This window comes from Canis lupus, chromosome 3 (assembly GCF_048164855.1).
Source record: "Canis lupus baileyi chromosome 3, mCanLup2.hap1, whole genome shotgun sequence".
NCBI lineage: Eukaryota > Metazoa > Chordata > Mammalia > Carnivora > Canidae > Canis > Canis lupus.
In genome coordinates, this window is record NC_132840.1 from 73769538 (window position 1) to 73789484 (window position 19947).

The 19947-nt window shown below is 39.8% G+C and overlaps 1 protein-coding gene across 2 annotated transcripts in view; it reads left to right on the forward strand.

The window, feature by feature from the left end:
* The window catches only part of UBE4A (ubiquitination factor E4A), a 37719-nt gene that overhangs the window by 7967 nt on the left and 9805 nt on the right, over window positions 1–19947 (forward strand). Inside the window, exons 3-17 of one of the 2 annotated variants that reach the window (XM_072822225.1) lie at window positions 1962–2135; window positions 3191–3303; window positions 4293–4445; window positions 4978–5137; window positions 5388–5590; window positions 5796–5987; window positions 6883–7216; window positions 8272–8392; window positions 10661–10965; window positions 12526–12658; window positions 13150–13233; window positions 13682–13869; window positions 16365–16465; window positions 16580–16693; window positions 18175–18349. In XM_072822225.1, coding sequence (XP_072678326.1) covers window positions 1962–2135; window positions 3191–3303; window positions 4293–4445; window positions 4978–5137; window positions 5388–5590; window positions 5796–5987; window positions 6883–7216; window positions 8272–8392; window positions 10661–10965; window positions 12526–12658; window positions 13150–13233; window positions 13682–13869; window positions 16365–16465; window positions 16580–16693; window positions 18175–18349 — 2550 coding nt within the window. The remainder of the gene's footprint in view (window positions 1–1961; window positions 2136–3190; window positions 3304–4292; window positions 4446–4977; window positions 5138–5387; window positions 5591–5795; window positions 5988–6882; window positions 7217–8271; window positions 8393–10660; window positions 10966–12525; window positions 12659–13149; window positions 13234–13681; window positions 13870–16364; window positions 16466–16579; window positions 16694–18174; window positions 18350–19947) is intronic. The other variant, XM_072822226.1, reaches the window with a different exon arrangement.

Sequence of the window (19947 nt, forward strand, 5' to 3'; positions counted from 1 at the left end):
GAAATCATGAAAAATTGGAAACAGCCCAAATGTTCATCAGTTGAGAAGTAGCTACACAAGTCAGAGTGTGTGCATACAAAGCAATACAGTGCAGCTATTACAAAAAATGAGGTAGGCCTATAAATGACCTAACAGAGAAGGATGTTGGTGCTGATTAAATTTAAAGAGCAAGCTGGAAAGCAGTATATATAGTATAATCCGTCCTTTTTTTTTTCTTTTCTTTTCTTTCTTTTTCTTTTTCTTTTTTTTTTTTTTTTTTTTTTTTGGTAACTGAAAGCCCTAGCAATAAACATTAGCACCAGAATAGGAAAAAAAAAAAAAAATCTGAAACACTTTGTTAACTTAAGTGGTTGTCCATAGGGAGTTTGTTCAGAGGAGACTTTTTACTTTATATTTTCCTATACAATTTGGGATTATTTATTAAAACATATGTGTTCTTGGGCAGCCCAGGTGGCTCAGCAGTTTAGCGCCTGCCTTCAGCCCAGGGTATAGTCCTTGAGACCCAGGATCGAGTCCCATGTCAGGTTCCCTGCATGGAGCCTGCTTCTCCCTCTGCCTGTGTCTCTGCCTCTCTCTCTCTCTCTCTCTCTCTCTCTGTCTCTCATGAATAAATAAATAAAATAAATCATCTTTAAAAAAAAAATAAAACATGTGTTCTTTAAAATCAGGAAAAATCTATATATTTAAAATTAAAGGCATAGTGGTCTGTTAGGTAATTCTTTGTTCACTGAGATTCTGCATAGTGTTACTACTTTTGGTAATACAGAGTGCAATTATGAGTGGAAAGAATTTGATTTGTAAAATGTGGTAGGATTTACAGCCAGGAATTTCAGAATCCTGTATTTAGGATGTTGCCACATACAACTCAATTAATAAATAATCCAGTTTAAAAATGAGCAAAGGATCTGTATGGACATTTTTCCAAAGAAGACATACAGATGACCAACAGGTACATGAAAAGGTGCTCAGCATCACTTATCAAAGAAATGCAAATGTAAACCACAATGAGTTGTCACCTCATATCTGTTAGAATGACTACAATCGAAATAACAAGTATTATCGAGGATGTGGAGAAAAGAGAACCCTGGTGCACTGTTGGTGGGAATGTAAGTTGGTCCAGCCACTATGGGAAACATTATAGAGGTTCTTTAAAGAATGAAAAATACAGTTACCATATGATCCAGGAATTCATTTCTGAGTATTTACCCAAAGAAAACAAAAACACTAACTTGAAAAGCACAGTACACCCATGTTCATTGCAACATTGTTTATAATAGCCAAGACATGGAAACAACTGTGTCCATTAGTGGATGAATGAATAAAGAAAATATACCACACACACAATGGAATATTCTTGCCATTTGCAACACAGACCCATGTGACATGAAATGTCAGACAGAAAAAGACAAATAAAAACAAAGAAATGTTCTCAGTTATAGATGATACATAAAAAAAGAGAGAAAGAAACTCATAGATACAGAGAACAGATTGGTGGTTGCCCGGGGTGAGGTGGATACAGGGGATCAAAAAATACAAACTTGAGTTATAAAATAAAGAAGTCCTAAGGATATATTGAATAGCATGGTGTCTATAGTTAATAATACTGTATTGCATGTTTGAAAGTTACTACGAGAGTAGTAGATCTGAAAAATTCTTATCACAAGAGGAAACTATAACTCTATGGTGACGAATGTTAACTAGAATCATTGTGGTGACCATTTTGCAATATATACAAATATCAAATCATATTGTATACCTGAAACTAATATAATGTTATACATCATTTATATCTAAATTTAAAAAAAAAGTTTCGTGACTTGAGATATTCACTAATTAGATGATTAACTTGTTTCACATCCCAAATTATCTTTCTCTTGATAACATTTATCATTTTTGATAGTATACTTGGTTGTCTCTTAAAGATAAGAGCTTAACTCTTAATGGCTTACATTTTCTGGCAGATGAACTCACAGCTAGCCCAGATGACTCGGATAATAGTGTGTCAGAAAGCCTGGATGAATTTGATTACTCTGTGGCTGAGATTAGCCGTTCCTTCCGTTCACAGCAAGAAATATGTGAGCAACTCAACATCAATCACATGATCCAAAGGATCTTCCTCATTACTCTGGACAACAGTGAGTTACAGACTTGCAGCCAATCTATTCATTACTCTTCCCTTCCTGCTTGGGTTAGGAACTTGTTCATAGAAACCTACTGTATCTAGTGGTTAAACTAACTGTACTGCCTAGAACACAGTTTTGACATTTCAGTGAAGCTTTTGATTGACCTAAAAATAGTATTTAGACACAAGTGCAGCTTTCGTTACCATTTTGATATGGACTGGGTCAATAGCTCCTTACCTTTACCACCTTAAAAGGAAATGCAAGTGGTAGCCAAGTCCTTTTTCTTCTCAGAGGTGACCTAAACATTTAGATGGGAACCCAAGAGGTGTCAACCAAGAGGTGTCATAGTGTTTTCCTTCTATGTCCTATCTGTAGTTAAACCCCAAAGTATGTGCTTTTGTCTGGAATTTACTTTTTTTTTTTTTTAAGATTTTATTTATTTATGCATGAGAGACACAGAGAGAGAGAGGTAGAGACATAGGCAGAGGGAGAAGCAGGTTCCCCACAAGGAGCCTGATGTGGGACTTACTTGATCCCAGATCCCGGGACCACACCCTGAGCCAAAGGCAGACAGACACTCAACCACTGAGCCACCCTGACATCCCTGAGATTTACTCTTTTAAATGTCATAATGTTAAGTTTATGACAAAACCTGACATGCTCTTTGACTCTTGGAAAAGATTTAAGTCTTTAGATACTGCTTTGTGTGTCAAGATTATCCTTGATAAAAAAAAAAGATTATCATTGATACCACCTGAGTTGGACTTGACATTCAAGAGAAATGCTCAAGATCAGTTGTCTGGGGGCACCTGCGTGGCTCAGTTGGTTAAGCATCTGCTCATTTGAGCACCTGCTCAGGTCATGATCCTGCAGTCCTGAGATCAAGCTGTGCATCTGGCTCCCTGCTTAGTGGGGAGCCTGCTTCTCCCTCTCCCTCTGCTGCTCCCCCTGCTTGTGTGCTCATTTGTTCTCTCTCTCTGTCAAATAAAATCTTTTTTTAAAAAATCAGTTGTCTGTATAAGACGGAAGCATTATTCTTAACCTACCAGATTAAAACCATTTCCCAGGTGACCCAAGCTTGAAAAGTGGGAATGGCATCCCCAGCCGTTGTGTGTATTTGGAAGAAATGGCAGTAGACCTGGAAGATCAAGACTGGCTTGATATGAACAACGTTGAGCAGGTACCACTCTGATGTTCCTTTGTGTGCCCTCAGCACAAACTAGCCATGCTCTTGAACTCTGCTTATGTTTCCCCAACCATGACTTTGCTTACTTCCATCTCTTAACGTTGTCTGTGGTATTCCTCTTTGGGGATCTTCTTATTTTCCATGGCCACATATCTGAATTCCTGGTGTGAACTCTCTATGCCTCTCAGATAGCAATTATCACCTTCTGTAACATGTAGTGGCTTTTTTATGTACCTGTTTTATCTCCCCTATCAGTTCCTTCAGTTCTCAGGGGTGAGGTGTGTGTCTTTCTTTATATCTTTACCAAAATCAAAATAGTACGCTTTACCTTATAAGTGTCTAATTAACTGTAAAGGAATAAAAGTTTGGTAGGGCAGACACTTGACAACTTGTAGTTTAACTTTATATGTTTAAATTATCTTTATAGAAGTCTGAGTGCCAGCAGTCACACAGAGGAATAGATTTCATGTATAAATTCAGTCACTGATTCTCCACACCATTCAACAAATGCTGTTTTAATGCTTACTCTATGCTAGGGTTATACTAGACATTTGAGCTCTATTTAGGATAACTGTACAGGTGACCCTTGAACAACAAGGGGGTTAGGGGTGGTCAAAAATCCATGTTATAACCTGTTACTCTCCAAAAACAGCAAATAGCCTACTGTTGACCTGAAGCCTTATGGATACCAAACAATAAAGTCAGCGAGGGAAAAGAAAATATATTATAAGCAATAGAAGATAAATTTACAGTGTTTGTATTTATTGAAAAAAATCCATGTCAAACCCATAGTGTTCAAGGATAAATGGCATATACAGTTATATACCTAATATTTTCTAAAATAGTAAGGTGGGGTCCTTTACGGCCCCTTCACTCTTCATCCTGTGATTCTCGCAGTAACCTGTGTCAGAATGACCTTTTACATCTTGATATTCTAAGAGTAACTTTGCAGTGATTTAGTGTTTTGCTTGTTTTTCTTAAAGGCTGTCTTCGCTCGCTTATTACTTCAGGATCCAGGCAACCACTTGATTAACATGACTTCTTCTACAACGTTGAATCTCTCTGCTGATCGAGATGCAGGGGAGAGGCACATTTTTTGTTACCTTTATTCCTGCTTCCAAAGAGCTAAGGAAGAGGTAAAGGAATAATCCCCATTGAAAACTGTGTGGTACTCTTGGGTTTGACTTTAACACGTAAGCCAGAGTTGGATCAATGTCTTTTATATCAATTCATATACATCATAATATATCAGGAACTAGATATAAGAGGCAGTGTTAGTTGTCAAATTTTAGTCTGTCCTTTCTGTAGCTTGCGGTCTACTCCATTCCTCAGCTAACCAGTGCCTCCTGTTCTCATACAAACCTTAAAAAGTCATACTCTTAATTAACAAAGGTCTGGGGAGAAGAAAAAAAAAAAGAAAGGTATGATAAGTTCATTTCCACTGAGGTGTAAATAATGAGTGAGCTAAGCTTGGTCACTTCCAGGATTAGAATTCTAGCAGTTAGGTAATTCCTTAAACCAAAGAATGAACTCTATTGAATTTTCAAGAATCCACAGGACAGCAGTATTGTTTTGGGGTACATTGTCTTTTTTATTCTATTTGCTGAGTCCACCCTTGTTCAGATCATACAGCTAGATTCTCCCCTCTCTTCTTCACTCTACTTCCAGATTACCAAAGTTCCAGAGAACCTGCTCCCCTTTGCGGTGCAGTGCAGGAACCTCACTGTGTCCAATACCCGAACAGTACTCCTCACCCCAGAGATCTATGTTGACCAAAACATCCATGAGCAACTGGTAGATTTAATGTTGGAAGCCATCCAAGGAGCCCGTGAGTACATAAGCAAGATCTCTAGATTTCTACATTTTGATTTCCAAATTTAAAATTACTTTTATTGTGTTAGAAAACCTCAGAGCCACTACAGTTCCAGAAGTATAAATTAAGGAAGAGAGCTCATATCTTGACCATACTGTGTCAAGTAGCAGTACGATACTGAAGTGTGAGAAGAGTAGAGAGCCTGTGTGTAAAAGCATCTAAAAATCACTACAGACTTTGTTTCCTCCCATTTGTCATCTGTTAGATTTTGAAGATGTAACTGAGTTTCTGGAAGAGGTTATTGAAGCCTTGATAATGGATGAGGAAGTTCGCACATTTCCCGAAGTCATGATTCCAGTGTTTGATATTTTATTGGGCCGAATAAAAGATCTAGAACTATGTCAGATCCTGTTTTATGCATATCTGGATATTCTTCTCTATTTCACTAGGCAGAAGGATATGGCAAAGGTAGGTCTAAAAGGTGGTATGTATTCATTTGAGCTGGAGATTTAATACTTTATGCACCTGTATCTTGAGGGTGCTCTAATGTTACTTCTCAAATAAGAGAAAGATACATTGGTTGTCCTATAGACTTAACTCTTTGAGACCTTTTCACCCCACCACCCTTAACTCATCATACAGACTTATAAATAGGACTTGTTTTCTTCTGTAGGTTTTTGTAGAGTACATTCAGCCCAAGGACCCTAGCAATGGGCAGATGTACCAGAAGACCTTGCTGGGAGTAATCCTGAATATCTCCTGCTTATTAAAGACTCCGGGTGTAGTAGAAAATCATGGCTACTTTCTGAATCCATCTCGTTCCAGTCCCCAGGAGATCAAAGTGCAGGAGGCCAACATCCATCAGGTGGAACTGTTTACCACTGTATCTCAGCCCCCTAATCTTAGATGAAGTCATGTTTCCTCGGGGAGCAGATGCAGATAAGGCCGCTTGAGCCTCTTTGGGGAAGCAGATTGATCTGCTTGGCTTTTTTCTACCATAATCACGTAAAGAAATTGTCCTCTTTTTTAGTGTGGGCTCAGGGAAGAAGATAAGCTGGTATGTGGTTTAAGAATAAGCTGCTGCTCCTCCATGCCCTGCTGTGACACAGCCACTTCCTCTCAGCCCCCACTGTTGTCACCAAGCTGTTTCTTATAACCTGGGCTCCTAAAATCTTCCAACTGAACTCCAGCTTATAAACAATTGTTTTCCTTTTTCTTCCTTCCACCTATGTTCTCTCCATTTGGGCTTCTTAGTGTGAATTCTAGCAGAGGTCTGGCCAACATGAGGAGGTAAATGGCTGAATTAGGGATGGTTTAAGTCTCCCATCCCAAATTACTGCAGTGGCCAGATCTGGCCTGCCACCTGTTTTGGTAAATAGTTCTGTTGAACACAGCCATGCCCATTGACACACATTGTTATGGTTTTATTTCACTCCACAGTGGTAGAACTGAATAGTTGCCACAGTCACCGTATAGCTTGCAAAGCCGAAAATATTTATCATCTGGCCCTTTGCAGACAAAGTTTACTGATCTCTACTCTAAAGCGATCCAAATGCTATCTGCATTTTGGCAGATCATCAGGGAAGCTCTCCTAAGTGCCCAGAAATTTTCTTAAAATCGGAACTGGGGTATAAAGCACAGGGAGAGTGAGGGAAAAGATTAAGATATTTGTGGAAATTGCCAGTGGCTAAGGTTTGGGAGTAACAATATGAGGATTGTGAAACTGGAATGTTCTGTGGTTGTGTTTTCTGGTTAAACAGTTCATGGCTCAGTTCCATGAAAAGATCTACCAGATGCTGAAGAACTTACTCCAGCTCTCTCCAGAAACCAAACACTGTATCTTGTCCTGGCTTGGAAACTGTTTGCATGCAAATGCAGGCCGCACCAAGATTTGGGCCAATCAGATGCCAGAAATCTTCTTCCAAATGTATGCCTCGGATGCCTTCTTTTTGAATCTGGGTGCTGCTCTCCTGAAGTTATGCCAGCCATTTTGCAAACCCAGATCCTCTCGGCTCCTCACCTTTAATCCCACTTACTGTGCCCTGAAGGAATTGAATGATGAAGAACGAAAAATTAAAAATGTGCACATGAGAGGTAGGGGGGAACTGGGCTTCTCAAGATGGTGTGTGTGTATGTGCGTGTGCATGCGTGTAACATCTAAGGCATTCACTTATCCTTTTTCGCAAAAGTGCATCTTTTTCAAGATAAGGCAAAAAGAAAAACTAGTATAAATTTTTTAAAAGATTTTATTTATTTATTTGACAGAGCACAAGAAGGGGGAGCGGCAGGGAGAGGGAGAAGAAGCAGATCCCTGAGCAACCCAGGCATTCCACTAGTATAAATTTTAAAGATAGATGTTTAAAAAAACTGGTATCTTTTCAATGTTGTGTTTTAGTGAAACATTCTTTCTGAATTTAGCAGCCCTGGGTATTGATTGATTCATTCTTCCTAAAAATAAATAAAGCACAATCCCTGCTTTGTTTTGTTTTTTAACTCAAAGCCTCCAATGAAAGCAAATATATTAACACATAATCATAATATGGTATAGGGCTAAACTGGGAGTACAGAGGAGGAAGTGAATAATAAATTCTACAGAAGTTGGGGGTCTCTGTGGCTACATCTTGAGAGATGAGTTGGATTTAAAGTATAAAGTCACAAAGCTGTGAAAGCCTTGATTGGAGAATAATGAGAAGTTCAGTGTGTCTAGAGCCAGGTGGGGAAGGGGTTTGGGAATTGGCAGGAAATGAGTCCAGGGAGGAAGAATGTTGAGGCCTGTTTGGAGAAAACTCAATGCAGAAAAAATAAGTCACTCAAAATGAATCACTCTTTAAAAAAAAAAAAAAAAAAACCCTCTTAATTTTGGTGTATTTCCTTTCAGTTTTATGAATCTTCTAATCATAAAAGCAATACATGGTCAAAAGGAAATAGATCTGGAAAAGCACAAATAGGTACTGATGATCTGCTGTCTTATCACTTGGCAAAATCCACAGTGTCTTCTACACTTACTTTTAAAAAGAAATTACTAAAAAAAAAAAAAAAATCTCACTGGTAGCCGTATGAAAGAGAGCTGAGCTAGAGTAAGGGGACATTGGAGACGCAGGACAGAAGTCTGTAGCAAGTCATTTACTGTTCCTTTTACATTCTTTGAGGTTTGGACAAAGAAACTTGTTTGATCCCAGCGGTGCAGGAGCCAAAGTTTCCCCAGAACTACAACCTTGTGACAGAGAACCTTGTCCTGACAGAGTATACTTTGTACTTGGGATTTCACAGGTAACTGCTCTGATGTCATTAAAGAAGAACTGCTTCATGGTGTTAATAACCAGAAGGTTGAAAGTGAGTCTCCCTTGATTCTGAGGTCTCCCATTAGGATCTCACAGGAGAAGGGTTTGGGTTTTGTCTTTTTTTTTTTTTTTTTTTTTTTAAGATTTTATTTATTTATTCATGAGACCTGCAGAGTGAGGAGCAGGCTCCCTATAGGGAGCATGATGGCAGACTCAATCCCAGGACCCTGGGATCACTGGGATCACTCACCTGAGCCAAAGGCAGACACACTCAACCACTGAGCCACCCAGGCATCCCAGGAAAAGGGTTTTGTATGCACTTACCCATGTTTATATGAATTGGCTTTGTCCAGAGAACTTGAATTTACTTTTCATTTTTGACCTGCTACCCTTCTGAAAATTAAAGACACATTAGTATTTTTCTCTAAACTCACAGATTTTTTTACAAAGATTTACTTATTTTAGATAGAGTGTGAGCACAATGAGGAGGGGCGAGAGGGAGAGAGAGAATCCTCAAGCCAACTCCCTGCTGAGCACAGAGTCTGACTCAGGGCTCGATCCCACAACCCTGAAAGCATACCTGAGCTGAAATCAGGAGTCAGATGTTTAACCAACTGAGACACCCAGGTGCCCCTAAATTTGCAATTTTTTAAATCAACTATCTATCATGATTTGTGAAAGTGGAATTGTTTTAACTTTTCACTTTCTCCTCTTGAATTTTCATCTTACTACTCCTGATGAAAAAGACCAAGCTCTACTCTGTGGTATAGAGATAATATTGACAAAAATGAAGTGCTTGGGGCTTGAGTACACACATGCACATGCACACCTCTCTCAAATAAAAAATAAATTAAAAAAAAAAAAAAGAAAAATGTTTATAAGGGATTCCGATAAGATCAGTAGAACACAAAAGATCTGTGTACCAAAGATCAAAACGATTCTAGAAATACGGAGAATTAAGAACTAGAGTGTAGGACTTCCAAAAATGGTTCTGGTTGAGGCTGGCCACATGTGCCTTTCTGTGATTTTTCTCTCCTTTGGTTTAGCTGATTAGGAGTTAGTTGCAAGTATACATAAGAAAGTTGTTACAGTTCTTAGGAAGAGGTACTGAGTACAGCAGTTTTTAATGTCTTCTCAGGATACTTACACTGGCACAGAGCATTTAAAAAAAATTTTTTTTAATTTAAAACATTTTTAAAATTTTCCAGAAATTCTCAGCAAATTTCTGGAAAAATGAAATTATATCTTTATTAGAGTTTTTCTATCCCAGTCATTGACTTTTTTTTGTAAGATTCCATTTATTTATTTGAGAGAAAGAGCATAAGCAGGCAGAGGAGCAGAGGGAAAAATAGACTCACCACTGAGCAGGGAGCCGAACCCAGGGTTCAGTCCCAGGACCCTGGGATAATGACCTGAGCCAAAGGCAGATGCTTAACCGAGCCACGCAGGAGTTCCCCAGTCATTGACATTTTAAATGAGACAATAGATAATGCAGCATATGTTTAACTTATTCAACCATTTGCATTCAGATACAGAAATGAATGTCATCTAGTCTCCCCATATTGGCTGGCTAACCCTAGACATTACCTACAGGGCCAAAGAAGATGACTTTGGGCTATACCTTTAGAGATAACTATCCATAACATTGAATTACGGGGCTTCCTTTCATTAGAGAACATTTGGCTGACCCTTTGTGAAGAATAATGTAATTTTATATTGAACAACAGAGGACTGGAAGCTGTTTCTGAGGTTGCATCTCAGGTGGCTACCAGTTTATATGTGGTTGTTACTAACCTAGAATCTTCTTTCACCAGTTTTATTTCTCAGCTAACCGTAGAAGAACTGTCCATATAACTGCATCCAAGTACAATCATTGCAACTGTGCTGTGTCAAATGATCCTGCTGGGGTCTTTTTGTACTTTGTCTAATAGTTATTTTACATGGTAACAGCCAAGTCTACACCCTGCTCAACCAAGCTACTGTTCCTTGGATGGTGCGTTTCAGCTAAAGGCTGCTATTTGTAATTAGCATCATTTACGTCAAATGCATGATAATATTTTCCCGCTGCTATGACCCCTGCCCCTGTCTGGTCGATAATTTTTGTGAGTGCCTTCTGTATCATCACAATTGCGGCTCCCTATATCCTAAAAGAGAATACTAGAATAAATAAACGAGGATTTGTTTTTCTAGAACAATGTATACTCTTCTGTCCTGTATGAACCTCCTGACCCAGTCTCTTCTACTTTCTTGGGGGCAGGTTGCATGATCAGATGGTAAAAATCAACCAAAATCTGCATCGGCTGCAGGTTGCCTGGCGGGATGCTCAGCAAAGTTCTAGCCCTGCTGCTGACAACCTTCGTGAGCAATTTGAACGGCTGATGACCATCTATCTTTCTACCAAGACTGCCATGACAGAGCCACAGATGCTACAGAACTGTCTAAACTTGCAGGTGTCCATGGCTGTTCTGCTTGTTCAACTGGCCATAGGCAATGAGGGCTCACAGCCAATAGAACTAACTTTTCCTTTGCCAGATGGCTACAGCTCTTTGGCTTATGTGCCAGGTAAGCAGGCTCTTCCTTGGGAACCAACTGCCTATTTATAGCTGTCTAAGTTTAACTGGGTCACTTTGGAAGTATAATCCTCAGAATACCCTCCCTTAGTTATCATTCAACTGTTTTTGAAGAAACAACTCAAATTTGTAGATAATATCTACTGGTCAAAGAATGGGGGAACTATCAGCTTTTTCCTCAGCCTTGTGTCCCCACTTCTGTGTATATCATAAACTAGTCTTCAAGGGATTAAGTGCAGCCAGGGTTTTCAGAGCTGTTAGTTTTAGCATTGTTTTCATTGTTTAACTTCTAAATTTATCTGTTCGACTGTGCCTGTGTTGTTTCTTAGGAGGAAAAAATTACCATCTCCTGTTGTTTAAGGAGATTGTGTATGTACATATGTTGGTGAGGAGTTGGCAGATATTGTCCATCAAAATCAGGTTTTATGTTCTTGATCATTGTATTGGCCATCTTTTGCTAAGTAACAGATCATCCCAAAACATAGCACCTTAAAACAAATTTTGTCTCACATAGTTTCTGTGGATCAGGAATCCAGGAGTGGTTTGGCTATATGGTTGTGCCTCTGGATCTTTCATGAAGTTGCAGCCAAGCTGTCAGGGCCACAGGAATCTGAGGACTCAACCAAAACTGGAGGATCTGCTTATAAGCTGGGTCATGTGGTTGTTGGATCTCAATTGCTTACTGGCCTCTTTTCCAGATCATACAGATCTCTCCTTAGTACTGTTCATGATATGGCAGCTGGCTTCCTTCAGGCCAAGTGACCAAAGGGAAGCTCTAGGCTTTTATAACTTAACAAGGAAATGATATGCCATTGCTTCTATGTGCCTCTACCCTGGAAGAATGTAGGGAGGGACACATGAGGGCACGAGTACCAGGAAGCAAAGACAATTGGAGGACCATCCTCGAGACTGATGACCAGAATCATCTTATGTATTCATCTTTGTTGAAGATTCTTTGCCCATTTGAAGGGTTATTTAATGCACAGTTACCCTTGAGTGTGGAAAAGAGTATATATCAGTGTACTTTCTTAAGTTGCACTGATATGTGAGCAGTATTTTGTGTCTCTGCTATTCTCATATTGACATGGTTAGAAATAAAAATTGACTTACTGGGCAGCCCCGGTGGCACAGCGGTTTGGCGCCGCCTGCAGCCTTGAGTGTGATCCTGGAAACCCGGGATCGAGTCCCACATCGGGCTCCCTGCATAGAGCCTGCTTCTCCCTCTGTCTGTGTCTCTGCCCCTCTCTCTCTGTGCCTATGAATAAATAAATAAAATCTTTAAAAAAAAATTTTTTTTTGACTTACCTTAGAAGGAGACTCAAAAAAAAGGAGATTCTACATTTATGAACTTGTCACCATTCCCAGTACCTATAAGACATTTGTGATTTTTTTTTTTTAACCTTTGTTAGGTAGAGTGAAGGGAAAATTTTCAATATTGCTTAGTACAGAAAGTCAGATGTTTCACTTAATCGCAGTGCATGTTTGTTTGGTTTTTTTGAGGGGGGGTTTTTGTTTATTTTGGGGGGGTTTGTTTTGTTTGGGTTTTTTTCAGAATTTTTTGCAGATAACTTGGGTGATTTCCTCATTTTTCTACGCCGCTTTGCCGATGACATCTTGGAGACGTCAGCAGACTCCCTGGAACATGTCCTTCACTTTATCACGATTTTCACTGGAAGCATAGAAAGGTGAGGTGTTGAAAGCTTGGCTCTAACACCATTTAGAGGTACAAAGCATTCAGAAGACTTCTAAACCAAGCAACACACAAGCCTGAATCATAAGGGCTTGCCTTCAGAAGTTGTGTTAACATTCATGAATCTCCTGACCGTCCCTAAGGATAGCCAGAAATCCCCCTCTTGAGAGGCATTATAAGCCAAGGACTTTCCCCACAGAGAATCTGAACCTGCATGTAGAATATTTGGTAAGAATTCCACTGTTAGTGACTGGTTAAAATAGTTACCTTAATGCCAGAAACCTTACCTAGGGCAGCCAGGTTCTAATGTTCTAGCAGATGCATGGTAACAAAGTTTACCCTTAACATTCTGAGTTGCATGAGCAGTAAGCACAGGTAAATGCTTTCTAATCTCATTCATAGTTTCTACTTCTCTACTTCTTCTTTTCTCAAAGTGAGATACCCGCTGTCCTATAGAGTTGCTTCTCTGGTATTTTTGGTGTCTAGGCCAAAGGAAACCATGTGTGCAAGGGTGAAGATTTGCTGGATGAAGAGAATGGTGCACAGTCCCCTAAGCCATGTCAGTAAGAAGTAGGTAGAAGCCAATCCTTCACTGAGCTGAGTAGACCTAATGAGAAATCATAAGTCCATAAATATTTATTAGGTACATGTGTACATCGTAAATAACGTAGTATAACTGCATCCTGACCCTTGCTCTCAGAAAGCTTAGAGAGGCAAGTTTAACCTCAATGAAACAGGGATAAAAACAGTAATGGATTATTATAGAAAAATAAACAGAATGGCTAGTATTACATAGCAATTTGAGTATTCATCCTTATACTTGGTAGGTTGTGATCTCAAAAGTTGAATGATGTACCTGCATTATCCCCCAGAAATTAACAGACTTGAAACTACAGAATCCTGTTATTTCCTCCCAATGGTAGCATAGAGTGTTTTGGCTCCTCATGTGGAGAAAACAGTCATGAATTTGAGAGTTAAGTTTTCTACCTGCTTTGCTTGCTTTCTGCCCTTTTTGCAGGATGAAGAATCCCCACCTACGGGCCAAACTGGCGGAGGTGCTGGAAGCAGTGATGCCCCACCTGGATCAGACCCCAAATCCCTTGGTATCCAGTGTGTTCCACCGGAAACGTGTGTTCTGCAACTTTCCTCATGCACCCCACCTTGCAGAAGCTCTAATCAAGGTTTTTGTGGACATTGAGTTTACAGGTAAAGCAATCCAGAACTGAGAAGCAGATACTAGTGGAGTTTCCTAGCTTGATCAGTACTTAATGTGAGAAAAATAGCAACAGCCATTATTTATTGAATATCTGTTATGTATCTGCATTGATGCTAAGTGCTTTTCTTACATTGTTTCAATAATAATTTGTCACCATCTGGCAAGTTTTACTCTATTATCCCTGTTGTACATATAAGGACATGAATGCTTGAAAAGATAATTTGTCTGTGTCACACAACTAAGTGATATGATCAGGTTGATTCTCACCTCAAAAAAAAAAAAAAAAACGGGGCGCACCTGGGTGGGCTTAGTTGGTTGAGTGTCTGATTCTTGGTTTCAATTCAATTCATGATCTCAGGGTCATGGGACCAAGCCCTATGTTGGGCTCTGCGCTCAATGGAGAGTCTGCTTGAGATTCTTCCTCTCCCTTTCCCTCTTAATGAATGAATAAATCTTTTAAAAAGAAAGAAAAATAAGGGGTCCCTGGGTGGCTTGGTGTAAGCGTCTGACTTTGGCTCAGGTCATGATCTCAGGGTCCTGGGTTGGAGGCCTGTGTTGGGCTCCATGCTCAGCAGAGAGTCTGCTTCTCTCTCTCCTTCTGCCCCTCCCCCTACCTGTGTACTCACGTGCACAGGTGTACACACAATCTCTCTCAAAATCTTTAAAAAGGGAGGGGGCACCAGGGTGGCTCAGTTGATTAAGCGTCTGCCTTCAGCTCAGGTCATGATTCTGGGGTCTTGGGATCGAGCCCCACATCAGGCTCCCTCGCAGGGAGTCTCCTTGCTCCTCTCCCTCCCCTACCCTGTTTGTGTGCTCTCGCTCATGCGCTTGCTCTCTCTCTCAAATAAATAATAAATAAAATCCTTTTAAAAATAGCAAAGAAAAAAAATAGTAAAAACAAAACACATGCTCTTCCAAATTTAATTGTGTGCTTGATTTAATTATGCTCAAGAAAAAAAAATTATGCTCAAGAAAAGCAAACGGTTTGATTACACCTAGGTCTTTTTTTTAGTGGGGGGAGGGGCAGAGGAAGAGGTAGAGGCAAATCTTTTTTTTTTTTTAATAAATTTATTTTTTATTGGTGTTCAATTTGCCAACATATAGAATATCACCCATTGCTCATCCCATCAAGTGCCCACCTCAGTGCCCGTCACCCAGTCACCCCCACCCCCTGCCCACCTCCCCTTCCACCATCCCTAGTTCGTTTCCCAGAGTTAGGAGTCTTTCATGTTCTGTCTTAAGCAGGCTCTACACCCAACGTGGAGCACAATGCAGAGCTCAGTCTCACTACTTTGAGATCATAACCTAAGCCGAAATCAAGAGTCAGACGCTTAACAGACTTAGTCACGCAACCCCTGCCTCCCAGGTCTTGATTTTTATCTGCCTCAAATTGCAGAATAGTGGGACAGTTCTTGTTTCTTTTCTTTTTCTTTTCTTTTTTTTTTTTAAGTAAACTCTACCCCCAATGCAGGGCTCAAACTCACCACCCTGAGATCAGGAGTAAACTGTACCCCATCTCAACCAGTAAACAACATGTTAGGCAGTTACTTAAGATCTCTTTTAAAAGAAGTATCCTAAATAAAAGCTGTCCTACCATCTGGTGTTAAATACAACTAATACTTAAGGAGACATTTAACATTGTACTGAGTGCCTTTCACATCTGGATTTTGGTTTTGTCACTTGCTCACCTCTGAGCCTTAGTGTCTTCATCTATAAAATGGATTGAAGTGATGACTAGTACGATAGTGCGTGTAAATCTTTACAATACATATATAGTCACACAGTAAATCACTACAGTTATCTTATTATATGACCATATCAACCCTTTAGTTGGAATGATAGAGAATGTATTATAATTCCTATTTTATTTCTAAGGAAGTGGAAGTTTAAAAATGTTAAGAGGCTTGAATTAAGTGGAGCCAAAAGGAAAACCTAGATCTTCTGACTCTGAATCCCATGCTCTTCTTATATGACCCAAACTACGAAGCTCTAGTGGTTCCTTTCATAGGTCACAACAGTCCAAGCCTCAGGTTTTTAGCCTCTGACCTGATTTCTCATAGTAATTAAGAACCAATTCATTTCACAGTTGGGATGTTATCTATGAAGAATGTGGGGGGTACTTAGTAACCCATTCAGCACATGGCTGCTGCCACAATGGCCTGTTCAGAGGCCTCATTCAAAGTCCGATAAGTACTCTACATTTGGATATGGAAGCATTGGTTTCCCCTGGCTCTTATTGAACAACTTGGTCCTTGTCTTTTTCTGCATGAGGTATCTTTTGTGTCTGTTTCCCTCTTGTTCTGTCAGCACAGAAATAAGTAAACACTTGCCTGTAACTCTGGGCCTTTCTAAACTCCCAGGGCAGATTCTACCAGTAGTCTTGGCACATGCAGAAAAAAAGAAAATGGCTCCACATAGACATAAGCTCTTACTCTTTCTCTGGTAGCACCACCTTTGCTGGGTTTTTGCTCTTACCCTATTTCAGGAGACCCCCATCAATTTGAACAGAAGTTTAATTACCGGCGTCCCATGTATCCCATCCTAAGGTACATGTGGGGAACAGATACCTATCGAGAGAGCATTAAGGTGAGAGAGTTTTTGGTGTAGCCACGCTGAGTTGTCTGAATTTTACTTCAGATAAGCCCCAGTGAGTTGTGGTTCAGTAGTTAAAATGGTTTTGTCTTGGGCTGGGACTTACAGGATTTGGCTGACTATGCCTCTAAGAATTTAGAAGCCATGAATCCCCCACTTTTCCTCCGTTTTCTTAACCTGCTAATGAACGACGCCATCTTCCTCCTGGATGAAGCCATACAGGTAAGAATAAGTAAAATATTTTTAGAACAGATTTAACTCACCCTATATCATCAGGTAATAATAAGTACATACTTTTTACCTTCAAATTATAATGGAGCAATCCATATGCCCATAGTACCACTTTGGACCCCCGAAATTTGTGGGTAGTAGTATACTACAACTCTTACGGAGATTGAATAGGTATTGTTCCATTAGAGACCAAGATCAATGGTCATTGAAGCCTCCTAAGCTAGGATGAAATTTTGGCAGAGTGGAAAAGAAAGGGTGAAGAAGTTAAACTAAGGTCCATTGGCAGGATTAATCAGGCCAGCAACACAGAAAGAAATCAGAGGACCTTGGGTTTGGTCAGTGACTCAACCATTTTCCATCCCAACCGGTTCATCAGTAACAGTGACTCGCTAAGGCAATGATTCTTATCTCCTTCCTGAAAGATTCTGATTTTTGCACCACTACTTGAAAAACAGAATCTCTAGTTTGGGTTATTTTTTCATATAAACATTCCCCAATACTCATCTATCCACAGCCTCCCAAATCTTTATAGTTGAAACATGAGATTCCCAAAGTATATATTTGGGTGCCTCTCAGCAGCTTCAGTACATCATATCCTTAATCATCCCTTAGGAGCTGCTTCTTGCTCCTATTAAAAACTTCCCTTATCTCTGACAAGTGAAAGATAGATAAGGCAGTGTCCCAAAGGGAAATGAGGCAAGGAAGTCACGAAGGTGGCCTATTGGATAGCCACAAGCTCTTCATATTGATTAGCAGTCCCCCAGTAACTTGTACTTAATTTGTGAGAAGAGTTCTTGCTTTTTTCATAATCCCATACTTCAAGATTTTAGATAGGTTTTCTTAGAAAACAAGAACACGTCCTGTAATAAACAGACCCCTCTAAGCAAGAGCTCTGTGATACAAAGAATGACACCAGATGGCATTGTCATAGGACTGCAAGAATGATGAGAAGTAGACAGTTTTTAATATTTATGCTTCTCCTTCCAGACATCTTGCATATTTGATACAGCTTTGTTTTTTTATAGGCAGTTTTGGGTTTGGTTTTTTGTTTTTTGTGGGGTTGGTGTTTTGTTTTGGGTTTGTTGTTTTGGGGGGGATTTTTTTGTTTTGTTTTTTGTTGGGTTTTTGTGGGTTTTTGTTTTTTTGTTGGTTTTTTTGAGGGAAAGATTTGTCCCTTTTTTTTTTTTTCACTTCAGTCTGTTATTTTTGCCTAGGTTTCACACATGATACTATTTATCCTCCCTTTTAGATCACAGACTATAATAGTCATGTGGAACCTACCCATAACTCCACCCAGGCTAAAACAAATCTATATGGATTTTCAGCCCTATGTTGAGAAATAAAGGCTCGTGTTTCTTACATAGTCCCTGGTTTTCCTGACTTACTAAACTAGATTTTAAATAGAACTGCTTACATATCTTCTCTTCAACTGCACTTTCTTATCTGATACATTTTGCTTCTGGTTTCTGTAGTATTTGAGCAAGATAAAGATTCAACAGATTGAGAAAGACCGAGGTGAATGGGATAGTCTGACTCCAGAAGCCCGCCGAGAGAAGGAGGCTGGCCTACAGATGTTTGGACAGCTGGCACGTTTCCATAACATCATGTCCAATGAAACAATTGGTACCCTTGCCTTTCTGACATCAGGTAAGGACACAAAGCACTATGTCCCCAAAAAATCTAGTGGTCAAGATCTCCTTCATTTGAGGGATCAATCCAGCTGAAACTAAGAATTCAGGCTCTGGCAATAGTATCTCAGACACAATCTGACAGGGAAATGAATCCCCAGAAAAACTTCAAGAAAGATGATGCCCAGGGTGCCTAGGTACCTCGGTTGGTTAAGCATTCAACTCTTTATCACAGCTCGGGTCTTGATTTCAGGGTCATGAGTTCAAGCTCCACTTTGGGCTCCATATTGGGTATGGAACCTACTTTAAAAAAAGAAGAAGCAGCCCATTGTTGACAGGGGCATGTTCTCCCTCACACAGCTACCAGGAAGCTTACGTTGCTATAATTTTTCTTGAGAATAAATTAGCCATATAAATGTATCTGGGGGAAAAAATAAATAAATAAATAAATATATATATATATATCTGGGGGAGTATGTGTGTATGTTAACCTAAGAAATATTCTTAAACTCTGGTTAAATGTGGTAAATCAAACAAAAATATTTATCTCCGCTCCCTCTAGAGCTAGTGTCCAAAAAAAAAAAAAAAAAAAGCTAGTGTCCAATTCAGTAGCACTTGCCACATGTGGCTCTCAAGCATTTTAAATGTGACCGGTCTGAATTGAGCCATGCTAAAAGTATAAAATACATGCCTCAAGGGCAGCCCCAGTGGCGCAGCGGTTTGGCGCCGCCTGTGGCCCAGGGCGTGACCCTGGGGACCCTGGATCGAGTCCCGCGTCGGGCTCTCTGTATGATGCCTGCTTCTCCCTCTGCCTGTGTCTCTGCCTCTCTCTCTCCCTCTCTCTCTCTCTCTGTGTCTCTATGAATAAATAAATAAAATCTTTAAAGAAAAAAATTTAAAAAAAAAAATACATGCCTCAAGACTTAGTATTTTTTTAATGTAAAATATTTCATTAATAATTTTATATTGGGGCAGCCCGGGTGGCTCGGCGGTTTAGCGCCGCCTTCAGCCCAGGGCGTGATCCTGGAGACCCGGGATCAAGTCCCACGTTGGGTTCCCTGCATGGAGCCTGCTTCTCCCTCTGCCTGTGTCTCTGCCTCTCTCTCTCTCCCCTCTCTGTGTTTCTCATGAATGAATGAATGAATAGAGATCTTTAAAATAATAATAATGATAATAATTTTATATTGATAACATATGAAATGATTACCAAGGATCACCAGACATTTGAGGAAATCCTCCAACATGAAACACAGGTATCTGATGAAAACTTTATTTTTTTTTTAAGATTTTATTTATTTATTCATGAGAGACACAGGGGGGTAGGGAGAGGCAGAGACACAGGCAGAAGGATAAGCAGGCTCCGTGCAAGAAGCCTGATGTAGGACTCGATCCCGGACCCCTGGAATCATGCCCTGAGCCAGAGGCAGATGCTCAACTGCTGAGCCACCTAGGCATCCCCTGAAGAAAACTTTAAAAAAAATCTTTATAATCTCAGAGGAACAAGAGAAGGCATAGCATCCATAAGACAAGAACAAGAGGCAATAAGAAGTATTACTTAAAAAAAACAAGAAAGAGGTCTTGGATATTGAAAATATATAACTTAAGTAATTTCTATCT